At 38.1% G+C, this 20,411-nt stretch overlaps 2 protein-coding genes across 2 annotated transcripts in view; one reads left to right on the top strand and one right to left on the bottom strand.

The window, feature by feature from the left end:
* TRMT13 (tRNA methyltransferase 13) overlaps positions 1-15,134 on the bottom strand; it is a 23,868-nt gene extending 8,734 nt beyond the window's left edge. The window contains exons 1-7 of the mRNA XM_007449608.1: positions 14,988-15,134; positions 10,833-10,879; positions 10,679-10,745; positions 2,236-2,298; positions 1,991-2,060; positions 1,730-1,836; positions 1,213-1,380 (exon numbers count right to left, since the gene is read on the bottom strand). Of these exons, the coding sequence (XP_007449670.1) occupies positions 1,213-1,380; positions 1,730-1,836; positions 1,991-2,060; positions 2,236-2,298; positions 10,679-10,745; positions 10,833-10,879; positions 14,988-15,134 (669 nt within the window). The remainder of the gene's footprint in view (positions 1-1,212; positions 1,381-1,729; positions 1,837-1,990; positions 2,061-2,235; positions 2,299-10,678; positions 10,746-10,832; positions 10,880-14,987) is intronic.
* Positions 15,135-15,388: 254 nt separating this feature from the next.
* Positions 15,389-20,411, top strand: part of SASS6 (SAS-6 centriolar assembly protein) — a 59,793-nt gene continuing 54,770 nt past the window's right edge. The window contains exon 1 of the mRNA XM_007449607.1: positions 15,389-15,544. Within this exon, the coding sequence (XP_007449669.1) occupies positions 15,480-15,544 (65 nt within the window). The 5' untranslated portion in view covers positions 15,389-15,479. The remainder of the gene's footprint in view (positions 15,545-20,411) is intronic.

Genomic DNA, 20,411 nt, shown 5'->3' with positions numbered 1-20,411 from the left:
TCTTTCCCTCTTCTCTATCTCATTGCAACACCCTTAGCTCTGGCCCATTTCTTACCTGGATTACTGGATAATAATGATCTTATTATTAATCTCCCTAATTCAAGGTTCACACTCTTCTGACACAGCTTCAATGGTACTGCTAGGAGGAACTTTTAAAACCCTTTTCTATTTACTTCACCAATTCTTATATATTCTTTCAATCTCCTCTCAGCTACCACCTCCTCCAGGAAAACTTCAGTGACCCACACTACACTGAGGCTGGCACTCTATCTTCACACTCCTGTAGCATCTGGTACTTATCACTATCATAAGACACTTAGCATACTGAGCCAAGATACTTATAAGTCTGTCCCATTAGATGTAAGCTTCCTGAAGACAAGAATTAAATCTTGTTTCCACTGTACCCCCAGCATGTAGCAGGATAAAGTCAAACTCCTCCCTTCGCATAAAATATGAGCCCTTCCAGAGTCTAGGCCTCCTCTCCCATCTCATCACTGCTGAACTCTGCTTTGTACCATGGACTTCCATCACACAGAAATGTTTCCATGCTTCCCTGTCGTTTTCAGGCATTTGGTTACACTCTTCTTGCTTCCTAGAATGCTTCTCAAACCCTGTATCTAGCAAATACCCACTTTTCAAGATATAGCTCAAGCACCACCTTTTCTGTGTAGCCATTTACCATCCCTTCTCTGCAGTAAAACTTGTCATTCCCTCCTTTGAACCTACACTGTACTCTGTACAACCTTTTATCATATTTTAACCCTTTTCTATAATCATTTATCTGTTTTTCTCTTCTTTCCAATATAAGTAACAAAACATAGGGACGTTGTCTTATTTGACTTTACCCAATATCTATCAAGGTGCTTGTGGTATGCTCAATAAATGTTTACTGAACAAATAGTTGGTAAGTTTCAGATGTAGGTTAGGACTTAAGACTTTTAACTCCTAGCTTGAGCTTGGCTCTTTCCACATAATTTCTTGTCTCTGTAAATATTTTAAGAACTCAGATCAATGAACTATCAAAATTTAGATTAAAAAATTTACCTTCAGTTTAAATCATCAATATAATTAGAATAAAAAGCTATAATCAAATAAACACACAAAAAATTCATTTTCTTTAAGAGGCCTGTTTCTGAGTATCATTTTTTTTTTCCAAACAAGAAAAGTGCAAACAAAGTTTGGTTACCAATATACTACAATGATTTCACTTACCTTGAATCTTGTGGTCACCTTTTCTACTAGGATGAAGTGAACTTTTTCAGCATCTTTTAAGGCAATATCAACCCAATGAGATAATTTTCCCTTTCCTGCTCCAAACTCAACAAAGCATCTTCTTGGACCAAGTAACTTTAATTTTTCAATGTTACCTAAAATAGAAGCCTGCAAACTTCACGAGATTATTTTATAAACTAGAGCAAAAACATTCGGCTCAAATGGGAAAATAGCAAGATAATTTCTATATAGGGCAGCATGTTCACACTGATAATTTTTGTTTGGCTTTAAAGCTTTTCTCTTGCTTTTAAATATTTAACATGTAATACTCAGAACCATATCCATTCCAAGGATTTTTATATATGTTTATATACATTTTTTGAAATGGGGATTCTGTACCCTGAAAGATAATCTAAACAAAATCTCATTAATAACTATATTTAGAAACAACAGAATGTTAGCTTTGACAAATGAACAAAAAGGCCATTTTTAGTAGAGTTACTATGGCTAAACATACCTGCTGTTTCAGATGTTTGGTTGCAGAATCACCGTTTTTAGGGTCATTAAGGGCATCATGCAATGCTGGATGGGACATAATTTGATCTTTAAGTGTAGAGTTCAAACCTGTGCCAAATAAAAGCACAAAAGCTTAAACAACCAAACATGAAACCATGGGCTCTAAACAATGGTAGTAATATCTCTTAAACCACAGTGGAATTAACTCATATACCACCTGATTATTCTAAAAAATTTAACTTGCAAATTTAGGCAGACTTACCCTCACTTGCTTTTCTCAGTTTCTTAATTAAGTTTTCCATCTGCTCTTCAGAGAGAAAAGAAATTGGAACCTATATACAAAAATGGGGCATGAGCTGGTCTGTGAACTAATAAATAACACTGATTCTATAAGAAAATGCATTCTAAATCAGAATAGTTAATTTATTCCAAAAATTGGAACACAGCTTATTTACAGTGTGAAGATGCTCATAAATACTTTGTAAAATTAAAAAGTCAAGTACTTACTAATTGTTCAGGTATTTCTGTTTCATCTTTTAAGCCTGCATTAATATCTTGAATAAAGAAGTCCTGAATAAAAACAAAACCAAATGATAACAATGCCGTTATTAACGTGACGAGTTCACAAAAATTAAGCTGAAAAACTGATCCGTGCCTTCTTCCAATACTTTGTACCTGCCATCCTCCCTTTCTCCCATTCATTTATTCATTAAATTACTGAGTGACCACTATGGTCCTTAACTTGCTTTAGGTGCTGAGGATTTACCACAGTGGAGAACAGTACAGACAAAAATCTGTGTTCACGGATCTTACATTCTAGTGAGGTGGCTATGTGAATAAATATTTATAGTCTGAAGAAATTCATTAGTAATTTTTATTAAAGTTTTTACCTGTCTCCAGCATAGACTGAGGACTGTGTCATTTTTGCTAATGGTTAAAGCAAAAACAAAGACCCAACTACAAATGGCTGTTTATCAGATAGGCAGCAGGGCCAAAAACAGAGACAAGAAAAAATATTACAATGGTTTAGGTCTGATTTCTTCTATTTTAAAATACTAATTAAAATAGAAAATAGAAATGTCCTGTGATATTATGTTGTTTAAATTAACATAGTGAGATATTTCTAGTCCATTTTCAGAGGGAGAGACTCTAGGTAAGGATCTAGATTAGCATTGTCCAATAGCACTTTCTGCAACAATGAAAATGTTCTATATTTACCCTGGCCAACTTGGTAGCTATTAGCCTTGAAATACGGCTAGTGTGACTGAGGAACTGGATTTTCAATTTTGTTTAATTTCAATTGACTCAAATTTTAATAGTTACATAGCCATAGTTAATGGCTAGTGGCTACCATATTAGACCACGTAGATATAGATGAATGAAATAGCACAATTTTTACAAATTCTGTTTTGAAAGTGAAAACAACTCCTGGGACATTATGCATAGCAATGGGCTTTAGTTACGCAGATAGGAGAAAGGTAACGTGGATTGTATGCTGCTACCTTTACCTATATGGGTAATAACAGAAACCAGTGATTAAGTGGAACAGGTGAAGAAAGCAGGTATTAGAATATTTTGTTGGATGACTGGTAAAACTATAAGAGAAAATTAACTATAACTATTAGTAAACAAACGAGTGATAAGATTTTATCTGGGCTTGTTATACATAGTGTACTAAACACTGTTCTGCATTTCTTTCCTCTTATCTCATCATCCCACTACTTTTCTCCCCTTCTTTTCCACTGTGTCCCAGCATGCAATGGAATCTGTGCAGGGGTATTCCATTTTTTTTTTTTTGCCCATGCCATGTAGATTGTGGGATCTTAGTCCCCCAACCAGGGATTGAACCCAGTCCACTGGCCATGAAGGCACGGAGTCCTAACCACTGGACCACCAGGAAATTCACAGGGGTATTCCATTTTTAATAAATTCATTTCTTCTCTCAAACTGTTTCCAGAACACATATTCAACCTGCTTGCTTAAACTAAAGCCTGACACGTAGGTAAGGAAGATAACCTCCATGCATACCTGAAAGTAAAGGCAACATTCTTTCTTCTTACTGAGGGGCTAACTGGGGCAGTCATCACTTTGCTTCTACCCATTTTTTTCTTTCTCTTTCTCTTTTTTTTTAATTGGAGTATAATTGCTTTACAATGTTGTGTTTCTGCCATACAAGGAAGTGAATCAGCTCTATGTATACCTATATCCCATCCCTCTTGTACCTCCCTCCCACCCCACCCCCACCCCACCCATCTAGGTTGTCACAGAGCACCAAGGTGAGTTTCCTGTGCTTTATTAGCATGTTCCCACTAGCTATCTATTTTACGCATGGTAGTGTATGTATGTCAATCCTAATCTCCCAATTCATGCCACTCTCCCCTTCCTCCCCTGTGTCCACATGTCCATTCTCTACGTCTACGTCTCTATTCCTGCCCTGCAAGTAGGTTCATCTGTACCATTTTTCTAGATTCCACATATATGCGTTAGTATACGATATTTGTTTTTCTCTTTCTGGCTTACTTCATTCTGTATGACAGACTCTAGGTCTGTCCACATCTCTACAAATGACCCAATTTCGTTCCTTTTTATGGCTGAGTAATATTCCATTGTATATATGTACCACATCTTCTTTATCCATTCATCTGCCGTTGGACATTTAGGTTGTTTTCGTGTCCTGGCTATTGTAAATAGTGCTGCAATGAACATTGGGGTGCGTGTGTCCTTTTGAGTTATGGTTTTCTTAGGGTATATGCCCAGTAGTGGGATTGCTGAGTCATATGGTAGTTCTATTTTTAGTTTTTTAAGGAACCTCCATACTGTTCTCCATAGTGGCTGTATCAATTTACATTCCCACCAATAGTGCAAGAGGGTTCCCTTTTGTCCACACCCTCTTCAGCATTTATTATTTATAGATTTTTTGATGATGGCCATTCTGACTAGTGTGAGGTGATACCTCATTGTAGTTTTGATTTGCATTTCTCTAATAATTAGTGATGTTGAGCATCCTTTTATGTGCCCCTTGGCCATCTACATGTCCTCCTTGGAAAGATGTCTATTTAAGTCTTCTGCCCACTTTTTGATTGGGTTGCTTGTTTTTTTGATATTGAGCTCCATAAGCTGCTTATATATTCTGGAGATTAATCCTTTGTCTGTTGCTTCATTTGCAAATATTTTCTCCCATTCTGAGGGTTGTCTTTTTGCCTTGTTTATGGTTTCCTTTGCTGTGAAAAAGCTTTTAAGTTTAATTAGGTCCCCATTTGTTTGTTTTTATTTTCATTACTCTAGGAGGTGGATCCAAAAAGATACCGCTGCAATTTATGTCAAAGAGTGTTCTTTCTATGTTTTCCTCGAAGAGTTTTATAGTATCCGGTCTTCCATTTAGGCCTTTAATCCATTTTGAGTTCACTTTTGTGTATGGTGCTAGGGAGTGTTCTAATTTCACTCTTTTACATGTAGCTGTCCAGTTTTCCCCCCACCACTTATTGAAGAGGCTGTCTTTTCTCCATTGCATGTTCTTGCCTCCTTTGTCATAAATTAGGTGACAATGTGTGCATGGGTTTATCTCTGGGCTTTCTATCCTGTACCACTGATCTATATTTCTGTTTTTGTGCCAGTACCATACTGTCTTGATTACTGTAGATTTTTAGTATAGTTTGAAGTCGGGGAGCCTGATTCCTCCAGCTCCATTTTTCTTTCTCAAGATTGCTTTGGCTATTCGGGGTCTTTCCATACAAATTGTAAAATTTTTTGTCCTAATTCTGTGAAAAATGCCATTGGTAATTTGATAGGGATTGCACTGAATCTGTAGATTGCTTTGAGTAGTATAGTCATTTTCACAATGTTGATTCTTCCAGTCCAGGAGCATGGTATATCTCTCTATCTGTTTATGTCATCTTTGATTTCTTTCATCAGCGTTTTATAGTTTTCTGAGTACAGGTCTTTCGCCTCCTTATGTAGGTTTATTGCTAGGTATTTTATTCCTTTTGATGAGATGGTAAATGAGATTGTTTCCTTAATTTCTTCCAAGACTGAACCAGGAAGAATTAGAAAATATTAGCAGACCTATCACAAGTAATGAAATTGAAACTGTAATTAAAAATATTCCAACAAACAGAAGTCCAGAACCAGATGGCTTCACAGGTGAATTCTATCCAACATTTACAGAAGAGCTAACACTTATCCTTCTGAAACTTTTCCAAAAAATTGCAGAGGAAGGAACACTCCCAAATTCATTCTGTGAGGCCACCATCACCCTGATAGCAAAACCAGACAAAGATATCACACAAAAAAGAAAATTACATTGATGAACATAGATGCAAAAATCCTCAACAAAATACTAGCAAACAGAATCCAACAACACATTAAAAGGATCATACACTATGATCAAGTGGGATTTGACCCAGGAATGCAAGAATTCTTCAATAAATGCAAATCAATCAATGTGATGCACCATATTAACGAGCTGAAGAATAAAAACCATATGATCATCTCAATAGATGCAGAAAAAGCTTTTGACAAAATTCAACACCCATTTATGATAAAAACTCTCCAGAAAGTGGGCACAGAGGGAACCTACCTCAACATAATAAAGGCCATATATGACAAACCCAAAGCAAACATCATTCTCAATGGTGAAAAACTGAAAGCATTTCCACTAAGATCAGGAACAAGACAAGGATGTCCACTCTTGCCGCTCTTATTCAACATAGTTTTGGAAGTCCTAAGCCTCGGCAATCAGAGAAGAAAAAGAAATAAAAGGAATACAAATTGGAAAAGAAGAAGTAAAACTGTCACTGTTCGCCGATGACATGATATATACACAGTATACATAGAAAATCCTAAAGATGCCACCAGAAAACTACTAGAACTAATCAATGAATTTGGTAAGGTTGCAGGATACAGAATGAATGCACAGAAATCTCTGGCATTCCTATGCACTAACAATGAAAGGTCAGAAAGAGAAATTAAGGAAAGAATCTTCTACACATCTTTATGTAAAAATATTTTTCTTTTTAAACTTATGCCATCTGTCCTACTAGTTCTCACTTGGGAGGCATCTGGAAATGTATGGGGATATTTTGTTCTCAAAATGACTGAGAGGTGCTATTGGGAGACAATTATCTACAGGTCTCTCAATTTTCTGTAAGTCTTATAAGCAAAGGCACTGACCCCCCTCTATTCTAGACTATCTTTGCAAGGACATTTGTATACCAATCAATCTTGGAAGATAGAAGTAGTGTCTCCTTCTAGAGCAGTGGCAGGCCTGCTTATTGTACAATACAATAAAGAAATGTCTACTTATGGAACAAAGGTGAGGCAGGTTTCCTTACTGCTCATTTAAAAAGATGTATTTCCTAAGCTTAGCCTTCTTCAGCTATGACACAAGCTGTGCACAAACATGTGCAGCATCCACCAAGACCACTTCAACTTGAGGGAACTTAGGGACAAAGGGAGTTGATGCAGACAAGAAGCTCACATTGCTTGCTGTGCAGCGAGTAATAAAGCCCTTTGTCTCTGACCCAGGAGTCTCATATCTTCTTCCAGCATCCACAATCCTATGGTAGGCTAACTTGTTAGCTTGAAAATAAGATTAAATTTCAAATCCTTCATACTTCTTGACTAGGGCCTTTGTCATTTGCCACTCAGAAGCCAGGAATTCTAAAAACAGGGATGCTCTGAAGTGCACAGGATAGGACTGTCCCACTCGAAATGCCAAAAGCCCCCACTGAGAAACACTGGGCTGTTAAACATCTTCTAATTCTCCCAGCAGTTGTCAACTATCAATCTGTTGGTCATTATCCAATATTCATTAAGAACTTTGACACCAGGCTGTTCCTTCCACTAAGTTCAGCCAATTTGACTATGTTTTTAAGCCATCCAACAAACAGCTCTGCTTGACCTTTTTAATTCTAATGACCTTTGCTCCACTTTGGCAAACTACTTTCAGGGGCCCTCTAGATTCTGGTGTTACTATGAACCATTTAACCTCTGAAACCTTAAACTTCATTAGCCCATTCTCTGACTATAACTTTGTACTATGTTAGTACAAAGTATAGTGATTCTCTTGTTCTTAATCATATTCTTTCACCTTTTAAAGAGTTTCACCTTTTCAAGAGTCTACCTTTTCTCAGCTAATTTCTGGCTTCCCTTTCATGCCACCCAGTCTGGACACTCAGTACCACTGTTATCATTATCTTTCACAATCTGGTTCTCTGTCAAACCCACCCTTACAAAACCGAACACCTGCATTAATATGACGGTTTTTGTTTTTTTTGGCAGTACGCAGGCCTCTCACTGTTGTGGCCTCTCCCGTTGTGGAGCACAGGCTCCGGACGCGCAGGCTCAGTGGCCATGGCTCATGGGCCCAGTCGCTCCATGGCATGTGGGATCTTCCCGGACCGGGGCACGAACCCGTGTCCCCTGCATCGGCAGGCGGACTCGCAACCACTGCGCCACCACGGAAGCCCTAATATGACTTTTAACTCCCAATAGTTTGAAAGTTAAAACTGCTGAACACTGCTGAAGCAAAGTTCCTCAGTCATTTGGACTGGTGCCAGTTCAAATTCAGTATCTCCATCAGTCTGACTCTCAAAGATGCCTAGCAATTATTCTGCATAACTCTAATTCTAAACTTTTACCTCTCTCCTCAAATCTCCTACTATACCATCACCTCCCTTAATCACCTTATCTCTTACTTCAGCAAGGAAGTGTAGCTATCAAATGACATCTTTCTCAATTGACCTCCTGTCAGCTCAAATTTACCTGAACTGATATCCATCTTATACTACTTCCCATCTACGTAAGTGGAAGAGCTATTTCTTCCCCTATTTCTTCCCTTCGACCTCTATTTTGTACCCTATTTCTGCCTGCTTCCTGGGGAGCCTCACACTAACAGTGATGCCCTCTTCTATTTCCAATTTCTTCTCTACTGGCTCATTACTCTAAGCATACAAATAAAACTCTTTTCTCCCATTTTATCTATCATCTATCTATCTATCTATCTATCTATCAATCTATCTATCTATCTATCAATCATTTATTTAAATTCATTTTTTGGCCACACCGTGCGGCACATGGTATCTTAGTTACCTGACCAGGGATCGAACCCATGCCCCCTGTATTAGAAGCGTGGAGTCTTAACCACTGGACTGCCAGGGAAGTCCCTCCCATTTAAAAACACACTACTTCTGTCCTACCTTCCTCTCTGACTGCTATTCTACCTCTCAAGTTCCATTCATAGACTAGTTTCTTAAAAGAATAGATGACACTTAAGATTTCTACTGCCTTGTCTTCCATTTACTCACTCCACTCTAGTTAACATGCATTTTGCTAAACTCTTTGATCTTTAACAACTGCCATATTGCCAACCCAATGGATTCTTCTCTGTCCCTACCTTACTTGACTCCACTGTGATGCTAGACACAGCTGATCACTCGTTTCTTTTTGAAATTCTCCTTCCCCTGGCTTCCCATATAACATGCTTCTCTGTTTTTTTCTCTTTCCTACCTCTTCAGGCATCCCTTGTCAATATTTTTCTATGGTTCCTACTAGCAGCTCACCTTTTAGGTGTCAGTGTCACCTAGAGCTCTGTCCTTGGTCTCATGCTCTAATTCCTGTCTACCTCTCATCTTCTATTCAGCTCTCCCCTTGTATTTCATACTTGTCATGTGAGTTACCCATGTTTTCTTCCTTGTCTGGATGACTCTCCTTTGACCTTTACATCTCATCTTATGACATTCCTTCAGAAAAGCTTCCTTGACTCCTTTCCCATCTCTCTAAACCCCTATGTCCTCCCCCAAAAGGGTTAGGCTCTTCTTTATTCTTCCACGGCACTCTGTACTTAATCTGTTTTAACACATATAATATTGTATTTTCTATCCCTTCCACTAGATTTTCATGTTATTTTAAGCAGGGTGCTTGGTACAATGTCTGGCATAAGTGCTCAATTAATATCTATTGAATAAACAAGTCCCCCAACTTCCCCCCAGTTCTAACTAATCTCTTACCCTGGGTAACTTAAAAATCCAAAGCTTCACCTATGATCTGTATGTATTTGACTTCTGAATCTTTATTACTCGCCCAACCTCTCTACTGAGTTTTGGACTCACATATCCAACTCTGAATTTCCAATCAGTCAGCAACTTTTATTGATTCTGCTACCTAAATAATTCTTGCATTTATCTATATTCTTTCCATCCTCTTTAATTCAGTCTCTTATCATGTCCTACCTGGATTGCAGCAATGCCCCCCTAACTAGACCTTCTGATTGCAAGCCATCCTCCCACATTGCTCTAAGAGAAAGTTGTCTAAGAGATAAATCTGACCCCACCATTTCCTTGCTTGCAATCTTTCAATGGTTCCCTGTATCTTTTAGAATAAGTACAAGTTCCTTAAAAACCTCAAGTGGTTTCTCAATTTCTGCCTCTACACATATAGTTCTTTCCACTTAGAAAGATTCTTCTTTCTTTTCTTTGCCAAATCAAGACTTAGCTCAAGTGTTATTCCCTCTGGGAAGCCTTTCTTGACCCCTTGGATTTAATTTTAATGCAAGTATGTGCTCTTATCACATGTGTACTTACTTCTTTCATTGAACGTATTAAATAATGCCCATTATTTACAAGTTACTTACCAGTCTCAAGTAATTTCCATGAAGGCTGGGATCATATTTTATTGAAATGAATTTAGTAGGCACTAAGTAAATATTTTTGAATAACTAAACTGTGGAATTATTCTCTGAATACCACTCTTCTTGCATAAAATTCTATTATCTCAGTTAGGAGTCTAAGTGGATTCACAACCTGATGTCTTATACACACTCAAATGTATTTGCCATATTTAAGCCTCCTGAGGCAAGAGCCTTGTTAAAAATTCACATTTGTAATCTACTAAGTATATATAAACATTACATACCACACATTTCACCATTCAGTTTTACTGATCAAACACTTACAGGTTTTGGCTTCTCTCTTGAGTTACATTTTTTCAAATGTTTTGCTAGTTGATCTTCATATACTGTGCTAAATTTAAAGAGAAAATTATTTAAAATAAGATTGTGATAATCACTGTTTCCAGCACAGAAAAACCCTTCTCTGACCCATACTTACTGTTTTGGATCTAAAGGACACAGGATTCTTTTCCGAGCATTTTCTTCCTAATTAAAAAAAAAAAAAAAAAAAGGACATATTTATTTGAATAAAATATCAAGTTCACTGCTTACAGATACTAGATACAACTTCAGTGTAATCATAAGCTTATGCTATCCCAAAACAAGGTAAGGAAACCTTACAAGGACATTAACAAAACACTGGCAAAATCAGGTCATAGAGTTTAACAACAAAAATCTCCAGTGTCATGTGATATCACCTCATACCTGTCAGAATGGCTATCATCAAAAAGAACACAAATAACAAATGTTGACAAGCATGTGGAGAAAAGGAAACCCTCTTACACTGTTGGTGGGAATGTAAATTGGTGCAGCAGAAAACAGTAGGGAGGTATCCCAAAAAACTAAAAACAGAACTACCTTATGACCCAGCAATTCCATTCCTGGGTACATATCCAAAAAAACCAAAAACACTAATTCGAAAAGATACATGTACCCCAATGTTCAAGGCAGCATTATTTACAATTGCCAAGATATGGAAGCAACCTAAGTGTCCATCAACAGATGAATAGATCAAGATGTGGTATATGTGTGTGTGTGTGTGTGTGTGTGTGTGTGTGTGTGTGTATACACACACACACACATAAAAACACACACACACACGTACACACAGTGGAATACTATTCAGCCATAAAAAAGAATGAAATTTTGCCATTTGCAACAAAATTGATAGACTTGGAGGGTTTTATAGTAAGTGAAATAAGTCAGACAGGGAAGACAAATACTGTAGGATATCACTTATATGTGGAATCTAAAAAAATACAACAAACTGGTTAATATAACAAAAAAAGAAACAGACTCACTGATATAAAGAACAAACTAGTGGTTACCAGGGGGGAGAGGGAAGGGGGAAGGGGCAATACAGGGGTAGAGGATTAAGAGGTACAAACTGCTATGTATAAAATAACTAAGCTACAAAGATATATTGTACAACACAGGGAATATAGCCAATATTTTATAATCATTATAAATGGAGTATAACCTTTAAAAATTGTGAATCACTCTATTGTACACCTGTAACATATAACACTGTACATCAACTACACTTCAATAAAAAAATACCTTTGGTGTAGCTCGTTTATGTATATCTGAGCAAATAATGCTTTGGACAACAAGGGTCTATAGCTTCAAACACGTTATAGAAAAGGCCTACATATGGAATTTTGAATCTATGACAGCACTGACTATAATATACACTATTATTTTAGGTATTACTAAGAAAGGAAAAATGTTGCCAATTTAAATTATAACATGTCATTGATTTTAAGAAGCATTCTGATTTCAGAGATGTTAAAATGTGAAAAAAAAAAAAAAAAAAAAAAAAGGTATCTCAGAAACAACGAAAGACAGATCTTCCTCAACTTATGATGGAATTACAACCTGATAAACTCATTGTAACTTGACAATATCTTAAGTCAATAATGCATTTAATACATCTAGCCTACTGAACATCGTAGCATAGCCTAGTCTATCTTACATGTGATCAGAACACTTACACTAGACTACAGTTGGGCAAAATCATCTAACAACCTATTTCATAATAAAGTGTTGAATATCTCATGTAATTTATTGAATACCGTACTGAAAGTGAAAAACAGATGGTTGTATCGGTACAGAATGGTAGTAAGCATATTAGTTGTTTACCCTCATGATAGCGTGGCTGACTTGAAGCCCTGGCTCCCTGCCACTGCCCAGCAGTGCATATCGCTAGCCCCGGAAAAGATGAAAATTCAAAATTCAAAGTACGCTCTCTACTGAATGTCTATTGCTTTTGCAACATCATAAATCCAAAAAAATCGTAAGTCAAACCATTCATTGTAAGTTGGGGACTGTCTATATGGTATTTTAACCATTTGGTATGTGGCCTTACTCTACTAGCTTTGCAACTTTTTAGTATAGAAGAGTTACATCCTGTTCGTTTCTAAGTTACATGGATTTAACTACATATACTCAGGGAAAAAAAAGGAATTAATAGTGTTGGCAAGTCTACCCAACACTGATATGAATCTGTATATAACAGGATAGCATAACAGTTAAAACCAAAGGTCAGCCAGACTACCTAGGTATGATTCCCAGTTCTATCTATCAGGCTCCTAACTATCAGCTCCTAACTCTACAATCTGAGGTAGTCTTACTGCCTCATCTGAAAGATGAGAATAATATATCTTACCTCCTAAGGGTTGTAAAAATTAAGTGAGCTAATAGGTTAAAAAAACAAAACAAAACTGCTTAGCATGGTGCTGTTCATACAGTAAATGCTAAGTGTTCACGATTAGTATTAACAATTCCTTTTTCAGTTTATTTCAGTTCTGATCTGCCTCCCAGCATATCCATGAAACTATGTACACTGAATTTCATGAACATGCTAAGAGACTTTTCAGTATCTTTTGAAAATATAGTACATTATTCTTCCCTATTTGCTGACTTGAAAGTCTAACCTCCATGAAAGAGAAGACTCTATACTAACCTCCCAAACCTTAACGATAGAGTAGGGGAGAAAAGCACTTTTAACATTTATTATTTGGGTTTACAAACAGGGCTTCTCAACCTTGGCACTACTGATATTTCAGGTTGGATAGTTCTTTTTCGTCCTGTCCATTGTAGGATGTTTAGCAGAATCTCTGGCCTCTCTCCACTAGAAGCAAGAAACACTCTTCAGTTGTGACAACCAATATGTCTTCAAACATTGTCTGGGGGTGCTAAATCACCCCCATTTAAGAACCACTGGGTAAAACTGAGTACAAGTGATCTCAGCCATATATGACACTTAAGAAAAAAAAAAGACGGAAACAATGCACCCAATTATAACATAAATTACAGATTCAGTAGGATGCCCAAAATTGAAAACCAAATCATAGTCATGGAAAGTGTTTCCACTTAGTGTTCTGCAGTCTTTTTTCAAGGGATTAATAACATGATGTCATTCCTCTCCAGGAATATGGATCACCTTGTAAGGATCTATTCATATTCTACCACTGTCACCATCTGCAGTCACCTCTGGGTGTCTGATTAAGGTGAAGTGTAAGGTCTTAGAGTGAGAACACAATCCTCCTCCTATCAGAAAGTTCATTTTTCAATCAGGGGATGTTTGCTCGTGCTCTCAAAACCAGCCAATACCACAGAGAGTGTACTTCAAAGAGTTCCCATAAATCACAGGTCACTCACATTCCAAAACAAGAATAAGCTTGTTTCAGGACACTTCACCCTAGTCAAATATTAGCCAAATCAAAATATGAACTAGAGCTATAGCTATGAGGGACAGTAGGAGATGAAGGGGTTCTGGGGGCTTCTCTGTACTGGATATTGCCTAGAAGGATAAACCATCTAACAAAGAAAAATAATGTAAATAATACTGGACGTTCAGAAGGCATAAAATCAGATGCTTGTCTCTTTGGTTTAATCCTTCTAAAACCTATTAAACATGCTCTTTTTCTATTAGCATTTTACTGTTCTGGTTTTTTAAATTTCCTATCATATATATCCTAAAGAAACACACATACTAAAAATATGTTGTTTGACAATACAATCGTAAGTATAATGGAACAAAACTGTACACTTTCTGTTCTCAATTTTAAAAGGAGAGTCAATTCTTACATGTTTTTAAATCTTTCCTTCCCCTTTTCAGCAAAGTAGTTATTAGTTGCTTTCAAAAGACTGTACGTCTAAATAAAAAATTTAAAAAGTTTCTCTCAACCGCATTGACAGGAAGTTATTATCATTCACGGAACAATGAAAACACAATTAGTGAAACCTTGGGATGCTTCTTTGATCACTCTTCTTTCTAAACCACCATTTCCCATCAGGAAGGCGGAGAGTGAGCGGAGGGCAAGAAGCGATAGTCGGCCGTAAAACTAAAATCTACCATTACCATGAGTTGGTATCAAGATAAACGGGTCACTGCTGGCGCTTTACTTAGTACAAGAAAACACTGCACTTCACTACGGCTCATCATCACCTCTCCCTAAGGAAGCCAGGACTGCGTTTATCACAGGAAAAGCTGGAAAATCCAGGGGACTGAAGCAGAAATCTGTCAGAGGGGAGGTGCCGGACCAGGAAACTTATTTCCGACTCTCGAGAGGGTAAGGCGATACCAGACCTCCGCGGCTCCAGCGTGTTCACCACAGAACCTTTTTCCTGCTGCCACCACCATCCTGCAGAAGCGCTTCTTCTTTTCCACATAGTAGCCACATCGCCCCTCTGCTGGAAAGCCAGTTCCGTGCGGCGTCGGCGCAGAAGCCGCCATAATTCAGGGCTCACTTTGGGTGGCAGACATTGATCGGGTGAAGACAGGAAAAGTTGTCAGGTTCTCTCGGGTCTTCTTCCCTTAACAAATATGTCTGCCTCGGGTCCAACCACGAAGGATAATGCCCGGAACTACCGCCCCATCCGCCGAAAAAACCGGAAGAAGCTGATGGTGGCTGGCGAGGTCCAAATTTCCCGCCTAGCCCCTCTGTTTTATTCTTTCCCCGCCTCCGCCACGGAAGCCGAGCGCCAAACTCAAACTTTAACAGGACCCGGACGTCTTTAAGGCTAGTGCTGCGGGCCGGAGTTGGAGTTTCCCGCACACCTGCCGGGGAAGCGGATCAGCATGAGCCAGGTTCTGTTCCAGCAGCTCGTCCCGTTGCAAGTGAAATGCAGAGACTGCGAGGAGAGGTGAGGTCAGCATTACCCCGTGCCCGCGGATGGCGGTTGGGGTCGGGCCAACGGGGAAAGATGGCGGCTCCAGCCAGTGGGCCCCGGCGTGCGGCTGGGTGTCCGGCAGGAGTTCCCGGGACGTGGAGGGAGACCTAGCTGGGACCTAGTGGCTACCTCTCACCAAGTCCGCCGTTGCTGAGGAGGGAAGGGTGTGAGGAATGGGACGCTGACCCGCATCAAGTTAAAAAAAAAAAGGATTTTATCGCTGAACATTCTCGTGGACAGTATAGCCCCTTCCTCTCTTTTTGACAGGTAAGAACTCTGGCCCAGAGAACTTCATTTACTCGAGGGCTTACGAGTTTACAGCAGGGCGGGCACTAGAACCCAGGCCTTGGCTCCCAGCCTTTTTTTTTCTTTCTTTCTTCTTTGAATTATATTGGAAGTAAATTTAAGCTTCGACTTAAAAAAAATCAACTTTATGGTATATTGCCTTTTTTAACATTAGTTACTAAAAATAGATTACGTTTAATAGACTAAAGACAGTTGGGGAAAACTACAATTTCATCCATTCATTTTTTCATTCAACAAATACTGCATAATTGCAAAACGCCTTGCTGGGCCCTGGGGATACAATGGTCAGGAAAAAGTCCTTGGGTTCGTGGAGTTCACAGTCCAGTGGGGGAGGAAATAAAGGCCAGTCTCACAGATAAATGCGAAATTACAACTGACTAAAGAGGTGGTGCTGTTGAGGCTTAGAAAGATCTGGCTGGAAGTCAGGAGATTTCAATTTTGTCTCAGTTCCACCACTTAGTGTCAGCTGTCTCTTAACTTCTCTGAACTGTAAGTTTCCTCCTTTGTAAAACTGATATAGCAGGCCTACCTACATGGTTGGTTGTTAGGAGGATCAGGTGTGAAAATGTGTGTGAAGACTAAATGGTGTGGGAATGTGACATATAAAAAATGAAGACACTGCTATATTGAGCTGCCAGTAATGTGAAAGTAGTATATAGTGCAGAATTCGATTCAGAATCAATTGGCAGGCCAGGCAAGGAGATGGTACCAAGACCAGCAGCTGTAAATGCAGATCTGTAGGTTAGTTGGTCATTCTTTTGTGCTGCCCAGTATGGGAGCCACTGTGGTTGTTGGACATTTGAAATGGAGCTAAGCTGAACTGATGTGCATAAGAGTAAGTTGCATGTTGGACTTTGAAGACTTACTAGGAGAAAAAAGGAATGTAAAATATTTCAGTTTTTATATTGATTATGTGTTAAGGTGACAAAAATGATATATAGGGTTAATTAAATATTAATTTCTCTGTTTCTTTTAATTTTTTAATGTGGCTTCTAGAAAATTAAATATTACATACATGCTTTATATTTGTGGACAGCTGTGTTCTAGAATGATTACAGAAAGGTAAAAGAAAGGGAGGGCGTAATTCCTGATCCCGGTGTTGAAACTCCTAGCTCTTCTCCATCTCACTACATTGTCATCACAGTTATCTTCTTAAAACACAGTTTCAGCCTTTTTAGTCTTTCTGTCTAGAAACTTTTCGTATATTCGTATCACCTATAGCAGGGGTCAGAAAACTAGAGCCCGTGGGCCAGATAGCCCACTACCTTTTTTTGTAAATAAAGTTTTATTAACTTTAGCCATTCTCATTTGTTTAAGAATTGTCTGTTGCTGCTTTTGTGGTATAAGGGCAGAAATGAATAAATGTGACAGACCTTATAGCCTGCAAAGCCTAAAATATTTACTATCTGGCCTTTTACAACTAAAGTTTGCTGACCCTTGACTTATAGGAAAAAGAGTCCAGACTCTTTAGTTAAAAATATTCAAGGCCAGTTCAGCTCAACAAATATTTATGAATGCCTACTGTGTACCAGGCACTGTCCTAGGTGCTGAGAAGCTCCCTTCCTCCTCACCACCTTCCTCCGACAGCAGCAACAGCAAAAAACAATTTTCATTCTAGCCCTCAAGGAACTCACACTTTAACAGGGGAAACAAAAATATCTTCCTTTGAGAGGCAGCATAGCATTGGTTAAGAGTTCAGGCTCTGATAAACAACAAGGTCTTACTGTATAGCACAGGGAACCATATTCAATATCCCATGATAAACCATAATGGAAAAGAATATGAAAAATATATATATTTATCACTGAATCACTTTGCTGTACAGCAGAAATTAACACAACATTGTAAATTAACTATAGTTCAATTTAAAAAAGGGATATATAATCCCTCTGTTTTGTACATTAAAAAAATAGAGTTCAGGTTATGGAGCCACATTGTCTGGGTTTATTTTATTTTATTTTTTTTAAATTTATTTTTTGGCTACGTTGGGTCTTGGTTGCAGCACACGGGCTGTCTAGTTGTGGCTCATGGGCTCTATAGTTGCAACATGCAGGCTCTCTAGTTGTGGCGTGTGGGCTCCGTTGCCCCGCGGTATGTGGGATCTTAGTTCCCTGACCAGGGATCTAACCTATGTCCCCTGCATTGGAAGGCAGATTCTTAACCACTGGACCACCAGGGAAGTCCCTGTCTGGGTTTAAATTCCAGTTCTACCACTTACTGCTTGCTTTTGTACAATTTTTCTTACTTCTCTGTGCCTCATCTTTAAATTGATAAAAATAAAAGTACCTGCCTGTGGGATTATTATGAGCATGTATTAAATAAGTTAATACATATAAAGTGTTTAGAACAGTGCCTGGAACTTAATGATCATTCAGTAAACATAAGCTATTATTAAAGTATGATTAATGCATGAAGTAATGTAAATAAATTAAAGTCATAGAGAAAAAGGGACTTCAGTTGAAGACAGTGGTAGTGCTCAGAGAACTCTGTCTGGAGGAAAGTGATGCAAAATTTTGAAGCCCACAGTTTGACACCAACCTGCTTTTTCATTTTTTTTTCCCTAAGCTCCTCTGTCCAATATAGTAGTCACATAGAACTACTTGTTATCCTCTGAGTGTACCCGATACTCTCTCAATATCATACCTTTACTCCGTTTTTTCCTGATACCTCAAATGCTTTTTCTTTCATAACTTTCTAGGTCTGTCTTAAATTCTTTCGCTATAGGGACCTTTTCAGAGTTGCCTAAGTTGAAATTAATTGTCCTTAATCATTTATTAGCATGGTGTAGGTGAAAAGTCTGAGTTCTAATTTGGGCTCTGCAGTGTGACCTTAACCAAATTTGTAATTCTGTGCATCTCAGCTTCTTCCTTTGTAAGGCAGAGATAATATTTACTTGGCATTATTGTTAAGTAAGACAATATAAGCAAAGTGTCCAGTAGGCACTCAGTAGTGAATGAATTGGTAAGTGCTAGTAACCATTCCCTCCTCTCTCTTGAAGCTTTAAAATACAATCAGAAGCAAACTTAGGGTAAAGTCATTTGATCTCAATTTGAGGACATGAACTATGTTTATTTCTGTTTGTATCCCTAGCACCCAGCATAGTACCTGGCTTAGAGTAGCTTTTGTTTGAATTGAGAGTTTAAGGTCACAGCTACTATGTGGCAGAGGTGAGCTAGAATCCAGTTCTGCTGAATCTAACTGACAGGGAGAATGTTATGCAGATTTATGCATTGTTCAGAATGTGACATTTATTTTGAAAAATAGCATTTTTAAAATTGTTTTTTAAACTTCGTTTTATATTGTTCCTATGACATTAACCATTACAGTGGAGGAAATAAGATTTTCAGATACTCTGAAAGCTCACGCTTTTCTACAGGATATTTCTCTGGAGGTTTTTGAAGTAAACATGGGGAATAGTTTTAATCTATGGGCTTCTCCTCCTCTTTTTCCCCCCATCATCTAATGCATATAGGCTTTTGGAATATATGCAACAAAATCATTAATGTGATTGGAAATTTATCATAGTAATAAAACTTCCAGTATTATGTAGAGAATACTTTATTTAATGGATGCTTCTTGAATTTTTTTACAAATTTGTCAAGTATGACACACTTTTAAAAGTGTAAAGTTATCAACCACAGTGTCATATCACTATGGCAGTATGTACTAGAAAAAACTTAAAAAGGGGCTTCCCTGGTGGCGCAGTGGTTGAGAGTCTGCCTGCCGATGCAGGGGACATGGGTTCGTGCCCCGGTCCGGGAGGATCCCACATGTGAGGATCCCACATGCCACGGAGCAGCTAGGCCCGTGAGCCATGGCCGCTGAGGCTGCGCGTCCAGAGCCTGTGCTCTGCAACGGGAGAGGCCACAACAGTGAGAGGCCCGCGTACCGCAAAAAAAAAAAAAAAAAACTTCAAAAGATGAAAACGAAACATAATGACATTGTAGAGCTGAAAAGGCCCTCACAAACCTAACTCAGTCCACTTTTTTTCCACTTTTTTTAATAAGTTAGGGAATTGAAAGGTTCCCCCCCCCCCAAGAACACTTAATTTAAGTGGAATTGGAGTAGGAGTTTAATCTGTTTCACATACATTGCTTTAGATACTAGAGAGATAGAAACAAAACATTCTCTTGTTAAAGGTAATTCTTCCTATCTTTGTGGTGTTTATCAGTGCTCCTTTCGGTGTTTACCAGTGCTGCTTGTTCCTTTTTAGATAATATACAAGTTATGGTAACTAAATCTTAGTTCATCATGTGAACTAAGATTTAATATCTAGTCATATGTTTAATAAGAAATTTAACTAAAATGACATGTATTTAACCAATATAAATTACAAGTCAGAGCATAAAAAAAACTAAACAATTGAATCTAGCCTTAGTCAACTATTACCAAGTTTTTCCATCAACACTCAGTTACTCTGTCTGTACTTCTGTAGGAGTAGTAGAATGTGGAAAAAGTTTAAAACATCTTTAAAAGAATAACTTAAAACTGAACAAATTCAATTTGTTAGTTAATTTTCCCTTCACATTAGGGA

The sequence above is a fragment of the Lipotes vexillifer genome, unplaced genomic scaffold, assembly GCF_000442215.2.
Source record: "Lipotes vexillifer unplaced genomic scaffold, Lipotes_vexillifer_v1.1 scaffold445, whole genome shotgun sequence".
Lineage (NCBI taxonomy): Eukaryota > Metazoa > Chordata > Mammalia > Artiodactyla > Lipotidae > Lipotes > Lipotes vexillifer.
Note: the sequence above shows the minus strand (reverse complement) of the source record. Positions and strands in the feature narration are given on the sequence as shown.